General features: G+C 44.7%; 1 protein-coding gene across 1 annotated transcript; it reads right to left on the bottom strand.

The window, feature by feature from the left end:
- Nucleotides 1-412: 412 nt before the first annotated feature.
- On the bottom strand, nucleotides 413-10,227 carry LOC135415150 (cytochrome P450 2D17). Its single transcript, XM_064656746.1, has 9 exons — nucleotides 9,905-10,227; nucleotides 7,957-8,128; nucleotides 7,051-7,203; nucleotides 6,266-6,426; nucleotides 5,966-6,139; nucleotides 4,035-4,176; nucleotides 3,221-3,408; nucleotides 2,136-2,277; nucleotides 413-2,007 (listed from the first exon to the last, which is right to left on the bottom strand). The coding sequence occupies exons 1-9, from the start codon at nucleotides 10,115-10,117 to the stop codon at nucleotides 1,829-1,831; spliced, it is 1,524 nt and encodes a 507-aa protein (XP_064512816.1). The 5' UTR covers nucleotides 10,118-10,227; the 3' UTR covers nucleotides 413-1,828.
- Between the last annotated feature and the right edge of the window lie 14,983 nt (nucleotides 10,228-25,210).

Genomic DNA, 25,210 nt, shown 5'->3' on the forward strand with positions numbered 1-25,210 from the left:
CTCAGAGCCGGCGCCTCCCTCAGGGCCGCGCTGGGGCTGTGTTATGGAATTATGTATTTGTTGCCTTTGACCCCAGACGTCACACCGGCTGTTTTCTGTCAGTGCACTATTGCGTGTTAGAAGGACAGTCCTATACAGCTATACGTACGTTTTTATCCAAATACACGAGTGCTGGGATCCTCACTGAAGTTAAGTTCATGCCAACCTTCTCTTTAAACGCACTCGTGTGTGCTGGTCACTACAAACCCAAAAGCGTTCAGTACAGTGTCATTGAACTGACTAGAAAAATAACGCTGAAAGGATCTTTAAGGACACAGTTGCGGTGCTAGGGGTAAGGACAGAAATGCCAAGTGAGTGTCTGAGGCTGGGGCACAGCAGGACCGAGGCAACCACACAGAGGAGAGATGAGAAAGAAGATTTCACATCACTTTTATTCTTTCAGATTTTTTTTGAGATTAAAAGCATGAAATACAAAGCATGGAGTACTAATCTTAACAACTACATTAATAAGGATTTGCATAGTTCAGTAGCTTTCATAGCTTCCAAAATTACCATTAGAAAGATAGATATAAAGGTGTCCACACACTCAGTTTCAGGTATTTATTTTTTTTTTTAGTGGTGGTTATACACAGAAGGTCCTTTATGTTATGGTCCTTTCAGCCATGTGGTTAAAAGGCAGATACTACTAATCTAAATATCAACATATTTTAACACCGTGCAAAACAATTTGTCAGGAATATTGCAGGAAGAAAAAGAAAGGTAGTTCTGAAGTCTATGGCCATACAGTTTCAAACAGTATTACTCCATCCCTTTGTGAGTTCCAAACCTGCCCAAGAGCTGACTTTAAGTAATGCTAAAAAAAACCCAAAACAGTTATCAGGAGCTAGTTAGAGGAAATGATAAATCTAAACACCAGGATTTCTCTTGAAATGTACTTATAGAAATTGCTCTATTTCACAAATGACCTGCTTCTGTGGCTGACACATCATATGGATTATTTATGTATTCCTTGGTATTTACTCCTACTGGAGGATTAGCGCGACATAAGGGTTGTCAGGATTAAAACTTACTTTCTTTGGGACTATAAATGAAAACAATGCAATATCTGTGCAATAGATAGGAGTATGTAATAAACAGGAAGGAACAAAGGAGACGTGTGTTGGATGGTAAAATTTTTCAGGAGCACTGCTCTGAAACTGCATTTAAATGTCACCTTGTTGGAGCTGAAGCTCTCGCCCTGCCCACCAGCAGCATCAGCCAAATCAGCTGACCATCCCTTGTTTTTTCAGGAACCAAGCCAGAGCTGGGCTCCCCTGGGCACCAGGCAGAGGCACACACTGCTGCACGCAGGAGAGGCAGAGCATGGCTGGATAGGCAGTGGGGCTAACAGTAGTACCTTACAGGTTTTTCCTAGTCGTTTTTTGCTTCCAGAATCAGCAAGACCTCAGGGTTGTCTTTTACCCAGGATATCCTTGTATTTCTGTAAAGTAACTCAGGGCTAATAATTCTTTCAGAAGCTGTGTGTTCAGTGAACTGCTTCTGCAACCGATGAGAGCCCAAAGTACAGCAGAGCTGGCTGATTAGGCAAAAATGTCCTTACAAACTTGATTGCCATTACTAACTTCATATAGCTGTTTGATTCAAGATCCAGAACCAGAATTAAGATAAATGAGATATTGTGCTAGATCCTCACTTTACACAGCTGTGGACATTTTTTTGACTTGAGAGGTCTTAAGTGGAGCCCAGCATGAGCCTGCCTAGACCTGCAATGTTTCTGATAAAGTTTGCATTGCTGGTGCTCTGTGAGTGAAAGGAGAGTGGTGTACACTTATCTTGGGACAGCTTGCAACAGGTATGGGTGTGGGGAGTTTGTGAGAGCAAAGTGACCATCCTCCCGTGGCCTGGGCTGGTCCTCAGGGAGCACAAAGGTAAATTTCTGCAGGAGAGTGGTAAAGAAAAGAAAGAGCTCCATTCTGGCCAGCTGTTCTCCCAGGCAGACACGGCGACCTGCAAGAGAGGGAGTAGAAAGTGTCCATCAAAAAGGGCATTAATCCATGCTGGAATCACTGGGGGGGGAGCAGATCACCCTCCTGCTGTGCCTCTGACTTGCAGCTGGATACTCCCCTCAGATTTACCTGCTGAGAAGGGCAGGAAGGCATCTGGTTTCACAAACTGCCCGTTTACATCCAGGAAGTGTTCAGGGTAAAACTCATTTGGTTTCTCCCAGACTGCCTCATCCTTCAGCACAGAAGACAAGTTGGTGATGATTGTCGTCCCCTGCACTCCCCACAAGAGGAAACAACTTATGTGAGAACAGTAGCATTATCTTGGCACAATGGATCAGTGCTGGTCCCTGTGTCTCCCATCTAATAGCAGCCATCATTCAGTGCCTCAGCATAAGGCACCCATCTCCACTTCTGCATCTTATTTAAAGCAGAGGTAAAGCAGGGCATTTTTCCAGTGATATATGGTGCCTACCCTACGCTCTGAAGTATCTGAACTTTTGCAGTTTGTGTCCTTACAGAGGCTGTTGAATGCAAATGCCAATTTCATGGTTACACAGTGGAAACAGTCTCTGCTTCTCAGATCCTCCTGGACTTGTTTTATAGCTGCAGAGAAGAAGCTGACTGACAGGCTTCAAAGCCCAGCTTTCGCAGGGGCCATGGAAAATTGCAAAGCTTTCCTGTTTCACATGTCAACATTCTAAGCCAGAGGAGATGCTGCAAGGGTACCAAAAAAAAAAAAATTAAAAAAAATAATCCCAGACTTGAATTCTGCCAGTGCTGCCAGGGCAGCTGCCTGTCACAGTGGAAGTGGTCTGAATGTCAGTGGCATTTGAATAGCTTCAGAGGTTAGAATTTTAAATACTACCATCTTAGGCAAGCCAGTAAGCTGGTGCTGTGTGCCTCCAGAGAGCCTGTTAGGCTGTTAGGCTCCTTGCAACACAGGCAGTGAATGTCACGGCTCATGGAGAGGAAGGGAAACCTTTGCACTGAGCTGCCACTGCAGTTGGGTTCCCATATAACCAGTGTAAACCTAGAGCACAGATATGACCCTCTGCCTGGATTTAGCATGTCAAAATGTCCTACTTTAGTGCTCGCCAGTGACTGTAATTGGGTCTGGAAGTGCAACACTGCAGAGTTGCATGGGGTCACCCACACCCCATGCCTGGTGTCTGCACAAGGAGAGGATGTTGTATTGCTTATCTGGTCATGGTCACCTTGGGAATAAAGAAGCCTTGCAACTCGGTGTCCCGGTACGTCATGTGAGGTAGTCCAACAGGAACAATATCCCCATAGCGTTGCACTTCATGGATCACAGCATTAGTGTAAGGCATGCTCACTTGGTCCTTCATGGTGGGGGGTCTCTCTCTGCCAATCACCTTATCAATCTCTGCTTGGACCTTACCTGGAAGCAGAACAGATAAAGAATTAAAGGACACTTAGACAGAAGGGGCTGGCACAAGCTGAAGGAAGATTGGCAGCATGAGATTGTAGGCACTGGGTGAGAGCGGGACAAGCAATTAGTGAAAGAAACAGGAACTAGATGGGGAGGCATTTTTCAGTTGCTCGGTGACATCTGTATAACTATTCTTTGAGCATAGTGTCTTTAAAAGGTCCCTTACCCCTACCTTACCCCTCCTCTGTGCAGCTGGAAGGGTACCTGGCCATGCAGCATTAGAGAATTTGAACCGATCAGCATCTACTCCAAATACTGGAAAGAGGGTATGCTGACCACTGCAAGTCCCCAGCCTTCAAAATGAAGGCAAGAGCGAACTTGCCTTTCCAATTTGTCTTTTTTATCAGGGCTTCACCTCTGCCAGAACAGCTGTTTGGGAAGTGTTTCTCCTGGCTTCTGCTAGACCAACAATCACCAAAGCTGTTCCTTTTTTCAGGAACCAAGCCAGAGCTGGGCTCTCCTGGGCACCAGGCAGAGGCAAAACCCCCAAATCATGGAGAGAAGGTATTCAGCCTCCTTGCAGAAAAACGCAGGTTGAAGGGAAGAGGCCACACCTCTGCCTGTTTCTGACTTACTCTGTATTTCTGGGTGGAGAAGCATATACAGCAACGCCCACCGAAGAGTGGTAGTGGTGGTCTCAGAACCAGCTCCAAACAAGTCTACAGCCACCAGACGAAGGTTGTTATAGTGGAAACCGTTTTCTTCAGCTTCCTTACCCTATGGAGAGAAAACAAGTGGGAAATTGGAGCTGGGTTATTTGCTAGCTGAGAATACCATTGTCCAAAGAAGTACTGAGAAGCACTAGATCCATTTTTCAGTGGGACAGTAGAGCACAACACAGGCAATGGTCTGAGCATGAGTGATGTACTTCGCAACCCTGTTATCTCCTGTATTTGAAGGTCCTCAACCACCTCCCATATCCTGAGAGATGAAAGCTACACCTGCCTTCAGGACAGGAGTGAACACTTTGTGCTCTCATCTCAAACAGACAGCAGGCCCCTGCCGCTAGCCATAACATCCTCCCCCAGAGGAGTAGGAACACAGTTATCCAGGTTTGGTCAGATCATAAAACCCACACAGTAGAGAGGAGGCTGCATTAATGTGGCTAATGCAAAATTAACATTATTTTAAGGGAGTTATCCCTAGCTATGCATTACAGATTCTTTCTGCTTCTGCCCTGATATTTTCTTACAATTGAAAAAAAAACCAAAAATCAAAAAAATGAGGGTATTATTGCTGCCTATTAAGTCTGCAACACCACTTTCAGCAAAACTGGTCTCTCATCCAAATGCTAATTGAGCTCAAATTTGTTAGCATATGAGATATGACAAGCTCTCTGCATGAGTTCATCTTCTTGTCTTTTCTAATCCTCTTTATACTCTCCCTTCCTAGGGACCAGCTTCTGTTAAGTTATTCAGTATATTTTGATGCTGTTGTAATATGGATAGCAATTAATAAGGCATTTAAGACTCAACTGTTATTTCAACAAAAGATTTCATGCAAGGGAGCTCTGGGACTGACCCGACCAAAGTTAACTCAGGAGAGGTATTTATCAGACTGGCTTATCAGGGGATCCTAGTGAAAAGAAGAGAGCTGTGACAAGAGGCAGCACGGTCAGGCTCATATCCACCCCCAGATAGTACTGCTCAGTGCAGAATAACATAGGTCATGTGCAAGCTGGGGAGGCCAATGCATGGGGGAGGTGACTGACACCCCTGGCACTGCAGGGTTTGTTATGCAGAGCAGCAGTGTAGCCTGAGCACTCAGATGGTGGAAGCGATTCGCAAGCAGAATTTGCTAATACTGCTCATCTGATGCTCAAAATTTAGTGAATCCATGTGCAGAAACATGTGGTGGATGGATGGGCTGATGGAAGTACCTTTGATTTTATACTGACTTTGTGCCTCAGTGAATCGAAGGAAAGACTCCTTTTAATTTCAGTGAAGTTCAGATTTAGGCCTTCCTCTGATATGTCGGGAACTAGTTCTTAGCAAGCAATTCAAAGACACATATCCGTCTTTTCAAGTCATTACTTGGTTTAAAGACAGGCTACAGACTGGGCACTGACACCAAAAAGCCAGTCTGTTGCTGCAGTTTTGTAACTGATTATGAGACATCAGTCATCAAGGCACTGACATTACAAAGAATCTTGCATGTTAACTTGTTCTCTGGTGCAAACTTAGAAATATTAGTGAATTCTCAATCATTGCCTTTTAAAAGCCTTCAAAATGGTGTAGGCTGGAAAGAAGGAAGTTGCTAGACTCTGAGGGGAATGTGAAGGTAGAAAATGGCAACAAGAACAAAGCAGTAGATAACATGATGTCTCAAGACAGTAAAGGAAGTTACAGCATGAGGAACATCTTTCTTATCAAGATATAACATGGAATGAAAAAGTAGGAAATTAGTTGGTAAGAGATTTTAAACAACTCTATGAAGAAAGTCAGCTTCTATGAACAAGCTTAAACAGGCAGAGGAACTGCCCCTGGACCTGCTGGTGTCACCCTACCTTCTCCATTTCCTTTAAAAATGCATCCGTGAGATCTCGGGTGTAAGCAGGGTTCCAGGTCTCCCTGTGCTTATCTATGAGCACATCAATGAAGTCCATTAAAGCCTTTTGGCCTTGAAAGATTTTCTGTGCCAGTCCAGGGATGCGCACCAAAACGGGCACCACGTTAAGAAGCTGGGGTGTGAGAACAAGAAAGAGAGAGAAAGAGAGAGAAGATATTATGTGATGCAAAAAGGAAAAATGATGAAAACACAATGCTCTCAGTCAACAGAGGGCAGCTTCTTACAGCTCTCAGTTTACCTGAGGAAGGAATCCAGTTTCTTCATTCAGGGAATTTTCAAAGATACGCAAGAGTTTGTGGAATGTCTCATCACTGTAGTCGAAACGCTCTCCAAAGACCATGGTGCAGATCATATTGCAGACTGCTTTATTTACAGGAGCACGAACATCGAAAGAACGACCTGAAAATGGAAATGGAGACCAAGCAATGAAGCTCAGCAACACCAAGCTGTTGGACCTCAGCTGTCAGCAGCAAGAATACACAAATGCCTCCTTGATGCCTTCAAGAGAAAAAGCCCTCAAACCACTCAAAGTACAAATGCATCATACTAAGAAGTGAAGATCATCTCATCTCTTACTAATATTTGGTTGATCTGTGTTTAAAGGAGAAAACTCCCCAGAAAAGCTGAGTTGCAGCCTTGTTCTGTGACTTGACAGGTAACATGTTGTGTCTAGATGACAGGCGATGTGCTGTGAACTCTGAGCTGCACTTCTATTGCATGTGATAACGTCAGTTTGTTCCACTAAACTTCATAAAGGTAACAGTTAACCAGCTCTGGGAATAATTCTATTTTACCTCTCTATTTCTAATTTCCTATTTGTTTCCTCTTTCAAATGGAGTAGTGTTACAGTAGCCACACTGTGTAAAGTAGAAGTGGCTCCAAGGAATTCATATAGACTAGAAACACTGCATTTTCTTGGGAAGAGAGCACTGCATGCAAACAAGAGTGGCTTTAGTAATACTTCTCTTTGCATTGCTGTATTGCCTTTTTCTGTGATTTCCCCACCTTGTGGATGTGACAAACCTTCTTTAGACTTTAATGCTGAACAAAGAAATCCAGCTTCCTCTACCACTCGCTCTTCCAAGGATTTCTTTCCCATCCCAAAGTTCCTCAAGGTAGAGAGCGTGAATTTCCTTAGCTCTTTCCAGCTGTGCCCGTATCTTGCCAAAACAATACCTGGAATTATGGATGAGCAAGAAATGTCAGGATATGTCACTTGTACATCAAGAAAAGTTTGCTAGACAATAGCAATCGTGAGTTTGGAGGTACAGGTCTGTGTGGATAAATTAAAGAGTCTGATCTTATACAGCTTCTTCATACAGCAATTCTGAATATGGATTACTGCACCTTCTAATGCCTGTGCATGGCTAGCAAAGGTGGAGGGGGGATTCAATGGGAGCAACAAGGGCTGCTAAGGGTAAAGGAATCACCCCTCCAAACCATTCAGCATTGCACCCTTAGCTTGTGTGAACTGGGTAGCAGCTTGTGCAACCACACAGGAGCTGAGGATGAGATGTGGGCAGAATGCTGGATAATACTCTTTCAGATGAAAGTTTCCATATTTTTTTGACAGCAACTTGCATATAGCGCTGTTATGTGCAAGTTGTTGTTGTTGCATAAGCATGTTGTTTTACATAAGCATGGTAAGCACTAATCACTGGGTGTCGGGAGCTGGCAAGAAAGTTGTACCACAGGTAGTGTCCTAACACTGCTGCAGAGGTGTGTGCTCACACCTGGAGCTGTACTACAACCACTAAGGGGAGCCCCCATCTCATCAAATCCGATTTTGTCACCACCAGAGAGTGGCAGATGTACAAGGAGATTGATCCTGGGGACATGAGAAGGTGGCACCATGCTAAGAAAATCTTCCATTTCAATCCTACTTGTGCTAGCACCAGCAAGGAATGCCTATTTTCAAGGGGGACTTGCCTTCAGAATTCTTTCCGTAGCCCAAGTGTTCATATATTGGCAAGTATGGCCGATCAGCAAAGTCCTCTGACTTGTGGACAAGGGCTTCCTTCACTGCTTTATATCCATTCAGCACTACCACGTTGGTCCAGCAGTTCTGGAGACTGTAGATGTTTCCAAACTTCTTCTGAAGCTGCGAAGATAAAAAAGTATGTCCCTGAAAATGAGCTGAATGTAACATCAGAAATATCACCATATCCTTTCTTAGGGCCTTTACTATTTTGTGATTTTTTGAGGTGCTTTTATTCAGAAATCTTCAGCTGATCTTTGACCTTTGTCTTTGCAGTGCAACAGCTCAGTGCCAAACAGCAGCTGGAGCAGAGATCAATGCTCCATGAGTGGAAAAATTTAGAGTACATCTATCCTGGTGTACAAATTGTTGCCATGAACATTGTGCAAGTATTTTGGATTTTGTCAAGGACCTTTTTGGGGATTTTCAAAGGCTGCAAGTTCAACAATTAATTATTTCCTAATATTTGTATTTACTTTGATCTGAAAGACTAGGTAAGTTTTTAGTCTACTTCTGCTGAAGGAAATATTAATGATTAGGTGATATGTAATTTTTTTTAAAATATGCATTTATTCCTAAAGATCTACCCAGAGCCAGGTTTCCAGAAACATGGTAGGAAAAGGCAATTCCACACTGGAGTTTTAGGTCAACTTTCTCCCTAAAAGGAGTGTACACATCCAGTATGACTGGTGACTGGTGCACACCCTACATCTGCTGTGATCTGTGAGACATCATGCTGACAGCATGGTAATCCTGTCAGCCATGCACTCACCATGGGATCTGACCTTGGAGCTGTCTCCTCCAGGTAGACAAGTCCTTTAACTGGACGTAGACTCCTGGGAAGGCAGGTCAAAGCTCCCCCGCTAGTCAGGAACACTGAACAAAGCACTCAGGAGCATGTTGTCCAAAGACATGCAATAGTAGTGATGCCTCACAGTTTAATTTTTCCTTTTTTTGGTAGGTTTTTTTTGTTGTTGTTGTTTTGGTTTTGGGGGGGGGTTATTTTTTTGTTTTGGTTTGGTTTTTTTTTGTTTAAAAACTAGGAGTCTTCATTTCTGCACTGTAGCATTGCAAGGAGTCAAAGTACTTATTTGCAGTAGGGTTGAAAAGTGAATTAGCACTTCACTGGCACTAGAAATACATAATTAAAAGTGATTACTGGTCAAGATTGTGGTTAGCATGTCCCTGACGTGATATGATTTGAAAATGGTACACTTTTGGACTACACCCAAGCAAATAATACAAATGCTATATTTAGTATCTCCATTTGGCAGGTTTTGGACAGACAGCTGAACAGCGCTGTCCTAGAAAGGAGGGCTTTAGAGTTTGCAAGCTGAAGCACAAAACCCCCATGGTTTATCTGCTGCAAGCTGTGCTGTGCTTTTCCTTTGAGAAAAGCTAAGCCCTGACTTTGAATAGGAGTGCTACCGAGATTTTGGGCATTGCTGCTGGGGCAAATCCCACACGCTGATCTCTTTAACTGAAACTGTCACATCCCTGTCACATGCATGCTTCAGTAACTCACATGAAAGTTTGCCATTCCACAGCCTCATTCTCAGCCCAGATATTTGTTTGTCTTCCCTTGTTTGTACATCTCCCTGTTCCTTTGCCCCCAAATCTGCCCACATGGTAGGTTGGTGGCCAGCTCTACAGCATCACCTATCATTGGGGGCACAACAGCTCACGCAGAGGTGGGGAGATGGAGGTTGGTGAGGTGGTGTGTGATTATTGTTAATCTATGAGGGCCAAGTCAGTGTCCTTAGGCAGTGACTTGCTTCATCCTGGACTTTGGAGAGGGCATTGCCCTTCGACTCTGTGCAAGATTAGGTCGTGCCAGGGTGTACCCCACCCCTCCTGGTCGTGTGAGAGGGGCACTTCATTGTGGAGGCTGCCACTCACCTGTTTGAAGGAGTGAGCAGGGTTGTGGAAGTCAACAGAGAGCATGGTCCCGATGAATGGCAGAGACACTGGGCCTGGTGGGTAATGGCTCCACTTCTTCCTGCGCTTCATGAAGTCAAGCAGTAAAGTAAAGACTGTAAGAAAAACTCCCAGCACAGAGATGTTGCTCCAGAGGGATGACAGCTGAGACCCCAGCCACAGGAACAATGCCATTTTGTAGCCTGTCTACTCCTTTGTCTTCCTCTTTGGACACAAGACTCCTTTTGCTTCCTTTTGCCTTCTCTTCTCTTCCGTTTCTGACCTTTTAATATGGGACTTGGCTCGAACTCGAAGCTCCTCCTCTGCTCAGCTCAGCCCTAGGGGAGTGGTATAAGGGTCACCCCTCCTCCTTCTCCTCCTCCTCCTCCGAAGCCTTTTTGTCACTGCCAAAGGAAGCAGCTCCTGCCAATAGTGCTGTCCGTCCGTGGGAGAGAACTCGGTGAGGTCCAGGTTTTTGGGCACCCTCTCCCACAGCCAAGATGGGATCACAGTTCACAACATGCAACCAGTTTTGCTGCATTCTCATGGGGCGTTTTGGAAAGAGTTTATTTAATTCTGTGTCACCTTCTTGCTAGTACAGGCAAGTTAAGGGAGAGGCAGCTTCTAAACACAGATCACCCAGGTTTCTGTTTGCAGAGCTGAGGATTGGTTTCATTGGACCTTGAGAAAGCTCGGGTTAGGTCAAACATTCACTTACAGAAATCACTTGTCACAGAAATTAGCCTAAAACAGTGACCTGAGACTTTAAAAATCATTTATGTTTCTGGGATTAACAGTCTTTATCCAACTCCAAAAGTCAGTCAGCATGATGACCTTGGCTTTTGTAGTACACAGATCAGCTACAAAGGAAGAAAGCAATATATTATAAGGAGCCTCAAATTTCCAGCCTTTGCGGCAGCAGTAATGCAAACACAATTATGGAGTTAGTCAAAGTATTTCCTAAAGCAGCAGAGCTGTGTGCTCCTGGCATCTCTGCCGTTGGAGATCAATAAACCTTGCTCTTAGGACAGTTAGTTCTAGATAAAAAGAAGCAGTAAAGCCATCACAGCTTGATCTGTGTGATCAGAGGAAAACTCTTAATGGAGAAATTGCTGCAGCAGCAATGGAGAGCTCAGAATGCAAAGTTATGCACCTGCAGAGGCTGTGCAGGCAGCTCTGCTGTGCACCCAGGGCCTCAAGATGCCCCTTTCCCTGGGAGGCCCCTCAGCACTCATTATCTGTGTGCTGAGGTCACCTCGCTGGAATCTACAGCACAATCCTGTTTTGAAAGTATCATGACTCAGGGTTCACCTCAGGTAGCTGTAAGCAAACATATGTGGCACAGGAAACAATGGGGGGAACTACCAGCCCCCACACAACTGAAGAACTGTGATTTCTTTTGTGTTACAGAGACATGCTGGGATGGTTCACATGCCTGGAAAGCTGCCACAGGTGGACATAGTCTCTTCAGGAAGGACAGGCTGGAAATGGTGAGGAGTGTGTTGTGCAGAGGAGGGCCCAGAGCTTTGCCGTGGGACAGCTGATGGGCCAGTCGAGTGCCTATGGGCAAGGAGAAGGTGGCAAAGCTCCACAGGCAGTGTTGTGCCAGGCACTCACTACAGACTTCTTGACTGAGGAGAGAAAGTTAATAGAGCCATCTCACACGATCGCAGGCCATAGCACTAACTCATGGTGTGCTTCAACTGGAGGAGCTGCAAGGTCAGGCACAATCCAGGTGGTTTCTGGAGCATGCTGAAGACAATTTCTTGACACAGGTGATTGATGGGACAACTAGAGGAGATGCTGTACTGGGTTTGCTGCTCAAGAAAAAGGAAGAATTGGTCCAGGACGTGATGGTCAAGGATAAGTTTGCCTGCAACAACCACGAAACTGTGAACTACTAAATCCTGCAAGAAGTCAGGAGGGAAAATAGCCTTCAGGAGAGCAGATTTCATCTCATTCAGTGATCCGTTTGACAGGATACCAGAGGGAGTTGCCCTGGAGAGTAAAAGGGTCTAGGAGAGCTGGTAGTTCTTCACAGGCAGTTTTCTCAAAGCGTGAGAGCAGTGCATGTCATTTATTACCTTGACACTGTGGAAGCCTTTAACACCATTTTCCACAGTATGCTTATAGCTAAATCAGTGAGATACAGACTGGCAAGGTAGATGATAAAGTGGGTGGATGATTGTTAGACTATGGGGCTCAAAGAGTTGGGATCAGCAGTACAGAGTCCAGCTGGTGGATGATCACTATTGACATCCATAGGTATCTATACTGAGGCTGATAAAGTTTAAAATATTAACAACATGGCTGATGGGACAGAGATCACTCTTGGCAAGTACAGCCTGGGAGAGCTAACAAGAGCTGAAGTATGTTTGCAGAGTAGCCTGGGAGTTTGTTGGCTTTTGAGTACCCAAAATGTTTCAAACAGCTCTACTGTGAGATCTCAGGAGACAGAGCTGTGACAGTCCTCTACTCAGTGGGCTGGCTTGAGCAGGAGATGGCTGAATGCTAAAAGGTGATCAAGGACTTCCTCCCACACTGATTTTCATGACCCATGCACTCAGATGACAAAAGATGGGAAATGTGGTCCAAAGAACATCAGGGGACATCTCCTGATCACCCCATCAGTAAAAGGAAGTTACGTTGCCTGTTTCACTTTATTTTGAGCTCCACCTTTATGAACTTCAGCTGAAAAATATCCGTCTGGGTCCTTTCCATTCTTCTTACCTTGACTAGAGCCAAAGGCTGTTGGACTCCCATCACTTATCTGCAGACTCTAAGAAGGATTGTTGATTGGAATTCAGGAATAGAACATCACCCTCAAAGGCCATCAGAAGAGGAAATCTCCAGCTGCTCTGATTCCTATGGATCAACCTTGACATAAGGCAACAAAGCTGGAACCTGAAGAAGGCACCAGCTTAAGAAAAAAAAAAAATATTACATAGACACACACCTCCCAATTTACACCTTTCCAAAAGGTCTCTGGGTAAATGATCTTTATCCCTTTCAGACTGCAGGATAGACAGCTTCTTCTGCTAAGGGCTAGTACCAAGGACTGCCATTTCTGCAAAGGACTGGAGCAACTGTTATAGCTTTGGTAATTTCAAAAGAACAATTTTCAAAGCAACCAAAAACCGATAGACAACAAATCTTTTTCTGAGAGAGAGAAAGAGAAAAGGGTAATTATCCTTCTGAAGAATGAAAGATGTTCATTTGCATTTCTTTTCAATAAAGTAATATTTTGAACAATTTTCAAGTCACGGAAAAAATCCTCCTAATCCATACATATTAATTTTAGCTAGCTGTTGCCCTGCTGTGCTGGGTGCATGTCTTTGACTGTGAGGAGTCAATTAAGAGACGAGCTAAGTGAAATTACAGAAGTTGCATGCAGACATCACCATTCTTTGGCTGGAGAACCTGCATTACAAACAAAAAGGCAGCTTTGAGAAAAAACTTATTGCAAAACAAAGCATCAAGAAGTAGGGTAAAGCAAGAGTTGCCTTTTTTTAATGCAATTTTAATTGAGCCTTTTTGTCCATGTAGTCCATAAGATCATTTTTAATGATGATGTCATGTTATATGTCCTCTTTGAAGGACCTTCTCTTTATTCAGTGCACAGAATAGATGATCTCTTGCTAATCTTGTTTTAATTACACTATTTGACTTCAAAGCCTGTTTTGCCACCTGCTGTTCACACCCTGTCCATAAGGGTGTTTTAGATGGGCTTTTCCACAGTGATCATCAAGTGACTGCATGGGTTTGGAGCAGACAGAGCAGACAGTCTTTTGTACCCACAGGATTCCTCGCAGGTGCCGCCAGTGGAGGCAAATGACCTTCTAAGTGTTTGTACCAAATAGGAAAAGCCTAGAAGCTGCCACACACAGGACCCATGCCCAGCTCCCAGCTGAGGTTGCAAGTGGCTTCTGCAGATCTTCCTGCAGAATCACAACTTTGGCACACTGGACATGAAGGTCACAGATTAGTGCCTGTTTATGAAAACTGCTGTTTCAGTAATTACCCAGCATCACATACTCATTTCTTCATAGAAGTGGGGTGAAAATCTGTCAATGGCCAAAGAAACACCCTTCCCTTCTTCTTGCTTCAATACTGAAGCCAACCAGGAAGCACTGCACAGATAGCATGAATATTTCCTTGAGCTTTCAGAAGATTTTCATCAAATCCCAGCAGGTTGACTGCTTTCCCCCTAACACCATTAGATAGACTCAAACCTCAGCAACGTTTCATTCTGGAGGAGCAAAGCCTCTTGGAACAGCATTGGTCAGCGTGAAGCCTGCTGCTTTTATTCCCTGGCTGTCCATCTCTCAGCCTACAGCAGAGCTGGGTCTGATGAAGACCCCAGAAACCTTCCCTCTTTGGTGGCCTCATCTGAGCCCAGAAAACATGGCCTCCCACTCAGTTCCAGACTTTTTTGGTCTTTTCTCCACCTCCTTTTTTCTGCCCACCATCTCTCTTTTGCCTGTTTTGCCTTCACTTGGGCAGCCTCTCCTCCTGACCGTTTCAGTGCTGGAAGGGGCAAGAGGTGCACAGAGGAGACCAGCTTCACACTTGTCATTTACCCCTGCCAGCCTCTGGCAGCCAGCAACAACCACCACCTGCTTTGTTCAGACATCTTGGGGGAATTTTAGATGAAAAACTGAGAACTCTATCAAGCACACGCAAACTGGGTTTTCTAGTGCTTGTAATGTAGCCAAGTTTGAGCACAGTTTTAGAGAGCTGGTGCAATGTGTCTTCCTAACACAAAGCTGCCTCCTGCCAAATTTTGCATGTAATGCTTCAAAGCATTAAACTGAGAACGGAAAATATCACCAGAAATTTTTCTAATGGGTTAGGAGAAGGTCAGATAAACAATGGATTTCTAAGAACGATGTCAGCCATTAGAAAGGGATCAAAAAATTTTTGGCTGAATGTTTCCAAACAAATTTAGCCTGAGGCACAACCTCGACTCAGGAAATTTTAGTCTCTGCTGGTTCCTTGTGATTTTCTTGGCCTTCAGAGGGGGAGGTTTAAACATTGGGTACTTCTGCATCCTTAAGATGGACTGTGCTAACAGCTTGTTCATAATAAAGCAGTCAGAAGAACTGAAATAGCCAAGTCTTTCATAGTTACTGTTACTATGACTTACTGCCAACCTTCCCACATTGCAAAGAAATCTGTTCTTCAGGCTTTTCTTCCTTAAATTCCCATGGCTTCCTACCTTTTTTCCTATATCAGTCACAGCAGTTCACTTATCACCAAATGGAATTGTAGTTGGACTTTGCTTCCTTCATCCATCCCTTCCCATGCTATCCCATCCCCGTACACGTCTCTTGCTCTTGAAGAGCAATGACTGAACTTGGTACTGAAAGCAGGGCAGGTCTTGGGCCCCATCTTTCCACCCAGAGAGACAATTCTGTGCTGGTGCCATAAGATGTTGAGGAGCCAGGCTCTAGCAACCACTGTGAGCAGTTGGGCAGCGTGACCTGTGCAGTTGCTGCAGGTGTCAACATCTGGATGAATAAAGCAGCCACAGAGATGAAGTCGTTCCCAGACAAGCCACAGACAGTAAGGTCTGAAGAATGGAAATTGTAAGAGCAGAATGGCTTTATTATGACTTGATATTTCACAGAATTGAGATGATAGAGGACTGAGCTCACACCTATATGTAATGCTGCCCGGTGAGGGTTTTGCCAGTTCAGCAAGTGACTGGCCAAGGGTAGTCATGGACCCTAACCCCAGCATCCTCGTCATGTTAACTGGGGTTAAAGCAGAAATCAAAACAACCTAGCTTGGTTTTAGTCACTACATTCAAGTTCAGGTTCTCCTACAGGCCTTAATTCCTCAGGCTAAAATGTTCCCACTGTTACCTTAACCCGAGTTGGCCAAACGGAGCTCAGCACATGCAATTTCTAACCCCAGCATGGAGAGGTAACGAACCAAGGTGCTGTTTGGCACAAGCTGTGGTACCAGCACTGGTCTAAAATGCCTCCTGAAGATTCTGCTAAACCTCTGTGATGTGGCTGAGCTCTGGGAAGATGCCTGCTCGTTCAGAAAATGACTGGCAGCAGTCTTGACTCACACTCTCTCGTGAAACTGTCAGAAAAATATGGCTTACGCCCCCAATACCACAGGCTGTTGATTTGTCTCAGCTGCTGGTTTTGCTTATTAAGCTTCTTGGGAGCTGTGAATATATTGCTTTTCTTTTCATTTTTGGTTCAGTACTGATACCTTGGGGTTTTGCTTTGCTGTAATGAGAGCATCCAGGGGAATTTTGGACACAGCTCCTGGCTAAAATCCTGTTACTAATTTTTTTTCATAAGAGATGCATTTAAATCCATATGGGGAAATTCATTTTACTTTCCTGAAGTGTGAGATCAGTGTGACACCTTTGAAAATAATAGTGTGATTAAATCCGGGTTTTGGAAGCCAGACAGACAAAAGCATCTTGGTTTAGTTTCTGCCATTGATTTGCCCTGTGAGTTAGAGACAAGCACTCAGCTGGCTGCTGGCTCCGTTTCCTTGCTTGCAAAATGTGTTTAATGGAGCTGTTTACCCAGTTGTGATAACGAATCTACAAATCTTGGTGCAAAGGACGTTAATGAGCACCGATACCATAATTATTACAAACCAAAGAGGGGGTTGCCAAAGATCTCAGAATAGATATTAAAATAGATAAAGAGCTAATTTGAAGACTCGCTTTTGTTCCAGGAAGTGTCTAGCTATGATGTTTTTCTTCTGGCACAGGGAGTATTTCACAGAGAGCATTTTGCTGCTGTTTCCATGCATTGGAAGGATAGTCAGGATGCTGTTTTTTCATAGTGAGGTACTCAATTCAGTTATTTATGAATCAAAATAAAAAGGGAAGCTAATCTGACTAAAATGAGAATTGCATTTTTCTGATGTGCTTATGGCTTCCAGGAGTAGACAGAAAAACCTTGGGTGATGTCTCCTCATAGGCAAGTCAGATTTCTCTCTTTTTTCACTCTAAGCTCATTAGCCTGTTTCTGATGGCTGCTGAACATCCCTGGCTTCCTAGGAAAGCATTCAGAACAGCATGTGCTCAGCACATCTCAGAAAGGGGAGATGAAGGGAAGCATTACTTCTGAAGCATACTTGCTGTTAAAATTTCCTTACAGTCCGTGGAGGTAGAAGTGACTATCTCTCTTCACATCACCTTCCTGCTGGCTTGGTGGCTGTGATTGCTCCAACGGTAAGAGTAAAAATATTCCTGTTCTGGGAAAGTGGTGCATTATCTACTTTGTTATTTAAGCGTGTGCTCAGAGTGATGCCACAGCAGTTTTTTGGTGCATGCTGTTAGCTCCTGCCTCATTCAAGTTACACAGACATTTTCAATACTGTGAGCATGTGCTATCACTTGGCTCAGGACCCCTTTTCTCCCCTTCTGCCACCACATTTGCACAGCTGTTTAGCATGGAGAAACTTTTGTTAGCTGACCTGTCACTGTATGACAAGGTGTGCAGACATGAGCCTCTCAAACCCGGTCTTTTTGTGTGTTTGCCTTAAGGCCAGGTCTGGCAGACAGAGCAGATTCTACAGAAAGAGTAGAACCATGCCTAGTCTGGGGCCCTGCTGTATCTGTCTCTACAGAGCGACGATAGCAGGTATCTGCTCCTTGTGAGGTTAAGACTAAACTGCAAGGGAACTAAAGCACAGGGCATCAACATAGTACCCACCCGAGTGAACTGAGCCCAGGCACTTTTGCCCACCTGGGTTCAGACTGCCAGTGCAAGGCAGGCAGCCTACTCTCTGTGGTACTAGCAAAAAAGTTGCAGGCAGAAGTGACACTGAACCTTTTCCGGCTTTAAAAGACAGTGAAGGCAGGTTCAGTGTACTTTCATGAACCTGGATGTTTTCTGTAGCTATTTATTAACTTCACACAGCCCCAGGACAGGCATTTGCTGCTGCATGGCTGAACAGATGCAGGTGGTGGGAGGTACCTGCACGTTGGGCATGTCATGGGCACGTGTGAGTCACATGGCAGGGACAACATTGGGAACATGGTTCCCACTGCCACAGTAAAAGTGACATGAGTCCAGCTGGCACCCCACAAACGGAGAGCTTTCCATCCCTGCAATGGGCTGTCAGCAGGCTGCCAACGGATCCTCCTCCAACCACTAAAAATGATGTGGCTTCTCCCGGCAGTCTGCGAAAACCAAAAGACACCTCTAGCTTTGTTCACTAACAAATCGGAACAAATCCCAACAATCTCAACACTCCTGTCTTACTCAGAGGCACCTGAGGAGCTTTGAGGAGCAGGAATTAACGACAAGACGGAGAAAAAATACTGGCTGATAGAGAAATCCAAGGAGAGGAGGGAAGAAGTGGTAAAGACAGCACAGTCTGAACAGCAGACTGTCACTGGCAATGGCACATGTAGTAACAGCCCAGACTTAACGGCAGAGGAAGATGTGGCTGCTGCTCCCTGGGTACAAATTGACAATTTTTCTGTCAAGGAATTAATGATCTCCTGAATTCTGCCCTTTGCTCAGCAGTCCATTAAGGCAGTAGAAGATGATGAGTGGAAGAACTTACAGCAATTCTGTTAAGAAACTATAAATAACTTTAACACTAAAAATAAAATGCACATTTGTCCCAGCGCTTTTTGTCTAAATTATATTAATGCACTAAACTGAAAATACTCAAACATATAATTTTGATGATCTAAACCCTCTGTTAATCATTTCTGAGAGCATAATGTGCTTGTTGTTAGAGCACAGAGTTTATTATTTTGCTATTTTCATAAATAACGCAGCATCAAGCTCTTGTTAGCAATTTTTCATGATTTTATCTTCACTTTTTCTGTCAGTATAAACAATGGCTTGAATACAAGTCAGTGTTTAGAAGTTTTTCTCAGTGTGCTGGAAACAGAAGATTGTTGTGTGTCACTATGACAGTGAAATGGGTTGTTTATATTTGATTTCTGTGTGATGCTCCTAATGATAGTTCATGCTTCACAAATCTGAATGTGCATTGGAAATCAGAATGCGTATTTTAATTTTTTTATGAATAGGAAACCCACAAATAACTTTTGGTTTGAAATAGTGGCTGAGTCATGCTTACAGTTCGATTAATAACAGTGGTAGCATATGGAGTGAAATAGAAATCAGAAATAATGAAAGTGCAGGCAAGATCTTACTACAGAGTGTTTAGCTGCTCGGTTACCCTTGGAGCTCTATCCCAAATGATCTGTAGGTTACTTTTGCCAATAGTACTTGCTACACTCTCATAGCAAACATACATAGCAAGCTTATTTCTCTGTGCTCATTTGTAATTGTGGTTTTGCGTCATCAACAAAAATACCCCCACTCTTTTACCCAGGAGGTATCCATGAGCAGTGATCTTTCCACAGGAAGGAAGAAGGATCAGAAGTGATGGCTGCAAGGGAAACTGAAAAGGAAAGTATTTTCTTTGTGGTTTTTAAGCTGACTGAATGGATTCTGAAAGACATCACACTGCCATGCTGCGGGTGGTGAGTGGCAGAGAAATGAATGTGGGAAGCACCGGGGCCTGCTCTGCTCCTTATCATGGCAAAACACCAAGCTCCTCGATATAACCAACCTCCCTACCTGCAGAAAAGCAGCAGCTTCCTAAACCTGCTGACTCCCAGGTCCCCAGGGGATGGCTCTGTGGCGCCTGCAGCTCAGAGCAAGGTGTTGCTAAGCACCAAAACATGCAGGGCTGAGCTAGCCATGAAAAATGAATGCTTTTGTGGTAACAGTACTTTAAAACTTTATGTTGGGTTGCTTAAAAAAACCCATGAAAACCTGGAAATTTTCAAAGCCACACCACAGATGGAGATGAGAAATCTTAATTTTCCCATGGACTGAATACAGGCACTATGTATGTGAGTTAGCACTTTTCTGCAGCTCCCTTCTCATTTGTGTTACTCCAGATAAGACAAATTGACTCATATCCAGAAAGAAAGTCTAAAACAAGTCCTCAATTATTTATTTACTTTATTACTCCTTATTGCCTATTCCAAAGTCCAGAGCTTTTTGAATTGTCTTCGCTCTGTTTTGAACTACAACCTAATTTCTGGGGTGGCCTTTGCACTCAGGACTAAAAATTCAGCAACTATTTCTAATTTTCCCTGTTTTCCTGTACAAGTCTCATAAATTTGATAGTGAAGGGCACCTCCTGTGCTGACAACTTTGTGGCAGATGGATCCCACCACCCACAGGGACCTGTGGAAACAGAATCCACATGGGTCTGTACAAGCACACCTTGCTGCTTGTGGTGCCAGAGGGAAGAGGGGTAGAGGAAAAAGCTGCCAACCCAGCCAAGCTGACTTCTGTGGTCTCTGCTGTGAGCCCGAGAGCTGCCACTGATCACACTGTCTTCTCCTGGCTGTTTGCTCTGGGGAAGTGTCTACAGACCCTAAGGGCAGTACCCACTCTCAGTGTCACACAGTGCACAAATTTTCAGCTGGGAGCACAACAGGCACGGAAAGGCTGCAGATCACACACTAAGCCAATGAACGACAAAATTTGCCACCAAAAAGCATTCAGAGAGCAAATGCAATGTGCGAACTCATTCACACCTCTTATTTGTTGCTGAGAGCTGGTGAAAACCAGCATCAAGCCCTACCTCTCAACAGGGGGAGGAGGCAGGCAGACATGCTGCCACCCCTGCCAGAAAGGGGTGCTGTAAAAACCTCCTCTGACAGAGAAACTTTCATCATCTGCCTCATCTGCTCTGACTCTGCCCTGCAGATTACAAAGGGTGGTTTCACATCAGCCTATGAAATCAGGAGATGCACACAAAAACTCGGCTGAAACCCCGCTATACTTTTCTATGAAAGCTAGCGGAGCAACCACAAGGCTCAGCGAGCGCAGGTGAACGGCTTTATGTCATCCTTCAAATGCTATGGACGGCCTTTGGCCAGTCCCAGCTCCGCGCCCTCTGTCCCCCCGGAGTTACCGCACGGGCTTTGCTGGAGCGCGAATTCAGAGCCTTAAGGTGGCAGCAGCAGACAGCCCTCAGGGCTCTGCCCCGGAGAGCAGCTCCGGGCGGGCGGCACGGACAGAAACACCAGGGCTGGGAGGCGGCAGCGGCTGAAGGGTGGGCAGGTGAGCAGGCACAGGAAGGTGTGGAGAGATCGGGCTGTGAGAAGGAAAGGCACCCAACAGGACAGAGTGGATTTTGCACCGCGTAGGATTAGGTGAGGTGGGCTGAGACCTGCGGTTTCTACGCAAGGCTGAGATGGTTCACCCGCCTGAGTGTGCCCGTGCTGGCAGGGATGGAAGCCACCGCCATCTGACATGCTCCGCGATGTGCATGGCCTGGGGATTCGGTCCCGCCTCCCTCCAGCGGGCTAGGCTTGACCAGAGTCAGGCTGAAGACCTCTGGTCTCCAGAGCGTCAACCAAATGTCAGGTTTGCTGGAAAGCAGGAAAAAAAGCAAGCAGGGAACTAGCAGGAAGTTTAATTTAGAAGAAATAAGGCCTTGAAGACAGAGGCTCTGGTACCTCTCCCAAAGGCTTCACGAAGGCAGTGATCTGCACTCCTCTTTCCTCCTGGCTGTGGAGGGGGGATCACGGCTCAGTTCCCTGCAGGAACAGGGTCCAGAATAACCACCTGCTGCTGCCACAACTCCCCGAGCTACTCTGGACAGCTCTGCAGGTGTGCTGGATTTCAGGATTAAAACCACTGCTAAGTACACAGCCTGACTGCCCTAACGTGTCATACCACCATGAACTGCTGCATTTATAGGCAGGGTGGAGTCAGATTCATCACCGAATGGCATGGCAGGGCGACAGGGCAAGAGGCAAGTCAGAAGCTGCAGCAATGGGAATTGAGACTAGACACAAGGAGGAATTGCTGCTCCAGGAGAACAGCTCAGTAGTACAGGAATGGGATCCCAGAAAGGGTGTGGAGTACTCACCCTGAAGGTTTTCAAAACTTGACTATCCAAAGCCTTGAACAACCTGCTATAGTTCAGAGGCTGGCCTTCACAGAGCCACCACACTGGATGAGAGACCTGGTGCCTTCCAGTCTATTCTGAATCAGGATTTCCAGAGAGCTTTAAAACATGAATGTGGATGACAGGTAAAAATTTGATGCATGTCATTTTTGTAAGAGTCTCGGCTGATCACAGACACAATTTGAATTCTTATTTAACTCTTTGATCTAGAGTAGGTATGCCTTTGCAGAAATTGGAGAAGATTTCCTCTGTTTTGGAAAAGAAAAAAACAAAGTTGAAAGAGTCTGGAATAAATTTACTGAGTCTAAAAAAAACCCCCAAAATATCCAAGAGAGAGAAAAAGGCAGAATTTCAGGACTTCAGACCTGCCCAGATGATAAGGACATGTGATAGACCAAAAACCCAACTGAAGAAGTTGCTGAAGTGTAAGAGCACTGCAATAGCCATGACATACCAAGGCAGGAGCCTCTGTGTGAACCTTTTTGTGCTGCCTGAGGAACAGAGACCAGCTACAGATGCCCTTGATCCTACCTCAGGAGGAGAGAGAGGGTTCCTGCATCCCAAATCCTTTGGGCTGCAACTCCAAAATACAACCCTTGAGTGACTCCAAGATGAATTAAGACTAACAGGATGAGTTATCTGCAAGCAACACAGATGTGACACACAGATTACCTGTAAGCAATGTAGAAGATGGAGAAATGCAATGACAGTCTTACAAAGACACCTGTAGTCAATGGAAATGAGGATGGAAGTGTCTCCACTTGTTCCTACCTGTTTATGTACTGTCATGTGCTCTTTGAATCTGAGTTGGTGCAAGGCTTTTCAGAACGACTGGGGATCTTGTCTGCTCTGGCAATTACAACAGTCTGAGGTGCACAGGCTGCAGCAGAAATCAAGCTAAAACACTCACTGTCAGTTGAAGCAGAAGTGAAAACAACAGGGAAATACAGGAGTTGGAAGTTTGTCTGTCCTACAACAGGAGTTGCTGTGTTGTGTGGCTGTGAGAAGCTCATTTCAAGGATAAGCACTTAGGAAGTCAAGGCCTGAAGGTACAAAGCCTGCTTACTGCATGGAAGGATTTGCTTCATGAGCGCTGCCTGTTTGCCAGACAGAGGCACAGTGCCTTGTGGGAGCCTCTGAATCGTGACATTTTAGTTGCTGAAACTCTGACCCTGAACTCCTGACAGACCTTGGCTGCGGTTTTTACCACTCCCACCCAAGGTCACACAAGCTGGTCAATGCACATTTTTTCTCAGCTATTGAACCCTTGTACTCTTGTATTTCTGGACATATGTATACGCTTACAAATCAAAAAGGTAAGTGCATATGTTCTTAAAAACTGCAAATTGGTATATCTTTAATGCACCTAGTGAAGAAAAGGGTAGGCCAAGGGGCTGCGGCAAACAGCCAGATGAAAAGGCTGCTCAGGCAAGCCCCAGACTTGTTCCTTCTCTTACACTGTGAAGGACAAGAAAAAGTTCCACCAGACCCTGCATAGAACAGTTGACTGCAGATTGAGAAAGGTTGTTTAGGTTTTTGATCAGCTACTCCCAAGGTCCAAGTAAATGCTAAAAATAAGGGGCAAATCTCTCTATTTTGTCAGAAATGGTAAATACAGGTTGCCGAGATTTCTGGCGTTTGTCTCAAGCAGCTCTTTCAGACAGCTCAAATGAAACCCTAAAAAATGAACATCAGCTTTTGCATTCCACAGTTTCTGTGGGGTGCTACTGAAAACCAACACAAGGCATGTCTGAGGAAGGACCAGCCAAACCAGGTGACCTGGCCAACATCCCCTTCTGAAGCACAACTAAGACTATCATCTATTTGGAACAACCATTTGGATGCAAAATGGTTGTTCTATGTTAAAGAGTTGATTTCAGGGCCTGTTGCTGTGCAGTCTAATAAATGGCACACAGTATGTTTGGTGTGGTACCTTCCTGGACTGTTCTTCCAAAACTCACACACATCCACTTCACACAGAAGAGATCATCAGGAACAACCACCTTCACCAGTGAGGACTACAGGCCTTTAAGTGCCTTTCCACTGGTCTCAGGTCTCCTCTCGTGTCTCAGCATAACTAAAGGGAGCCCCAAGAACACACCTTCCCTGACTTCCACTGACCTGTTATTTCTCCATGGCTCTTTTCACATGATTATGCCACTTGTAAAAGGTTTCTCACCTCTCCTTGTCTTTGAGAGGAACTTTGGACCATAAAGCTGCAGTGCTCAGCTTCAGGCTGAATCCATCAAATGTGGGTGGTGAGCAGTGTTCGAGGCCAATGGGCCACACTCCAAAGCAGAATTTGTCCCAGTTACTGGCAGTCTACAGTCACTGTTGTCAATTATTAGGGATCGGAATTAGTGTTTCTCCTTCTAATTTGTACATCTTTTGATCTGTTCATCTTCTAGACTGCAATAATTCTGCGCAGTTAAAAAGATGCACCTTCTTCACCTCTTCTTCTGAAGCAACAGACCACAAACTCCATGTTTGCTAAGTCCACCTTTCACATTTGTCATGAGGAATGTTTACACTTCTGCTCTACCAGCATATTTTTCAAATCTTTTGTGTTCCTGTGGCAACATGCTGCTGCTGTTTTTAATAAAAATGAGTGGTACAGCTGGAGTAGGCACCAAGGACTGCACCCCATCAGTATCATCTCTTTAAGGCTGCCAATGCTCACTTGCATCTCACAGCTCTGAAAACTTCTCCTGGTAGACTTTCCTGTCCTGTGCAGCCAAGAACATTTCCTACTCGGAGCAGAACTGAACACAACTCTGGGAATCTGCTTAGAGACTACAAAATTTGGCTATTCTGTATGGCCTCTGGTTTTGGTAGCTGCAAAAATCTTCATCAGCAGCACTAGAGAAACTTTGCTTATTTTCTTGTAGAGAGCAGCTCTTTGGTTTCATTCCCAAATGGACACTTAGATTTTTGCCATCTATCACCTGTACAGGTAACAATTCCTCTTCAAAAGTCTTAGCCACAGCAGCACACCAGGTGAACAGACATACTGCAACATCCAGTGACCTCCTCATCTTGGGCTTCCAAAGCAGCAAAGATTTTACAAAACCCAGAAGTGTTACATTAAATTGGTCTTTGTTCTGCTTATACAAACTGTGCTTTCTTGCTTCTCTGAGATCCATTTCCACCTGCCAATTCTTAATTTCGTAGTACAACACTGAACAATAATCTGTTTTTTTTTTTCTGTATTTTCTCTGACTACAAATGGGAACCAAGAGATCTGTCTTACTTGTAAGGTACTTCAACTCCAGGTGATGAAAAAGTGCACAAGAAGTAGATACTGTTATGCTCCGTAGTAGAAGTCAAATATCTATTCATGGTAAT

The sequence above is a fragment of the Pseudopipra pipra genome, chromosome 5 (genome assembly GCF_036250125.1).
Source record: "Pseudopipra pipra isolate bDixPip1 chromosome 5, bDixPip1.hap1, whole genome shotgun sequence".
Lineage (NCBI taxonomy): Eukaryota > Metazoa > Chordata > Aves > Passeriformes > Pipridae > Pseudopipra > Pseudopipra pipra.

What these genes read in the sequence shown, in the direction of transcription:
- LOC135415150 (XM_064656746.1), bottom strand. Translation starts at nt 10,117, where the DNA reads ATGGCATTGTTCCTGTGGCTGGGGTCTCAGCTGTCATCCCTCTGGAGC. An exon ending in AAACTGGATTCCTTCCTCAG is followed by an intron (nt 6,140 to 6,265) that starts GTAAACTGAGAG and finishes CTCACACCCCAG; the next exon opens with CTTCTTAACGTGGTGCCCGT. An exon ending in CTTCCTGCCCTTCTCAGCAG is followed by an intron (nt 2,008 to 2,135) that starts GTAAATCTGAGG and finishes CCTCTCTTGCAG; the next exon opens with GTCGCCGTGTCTGCCTGGGA.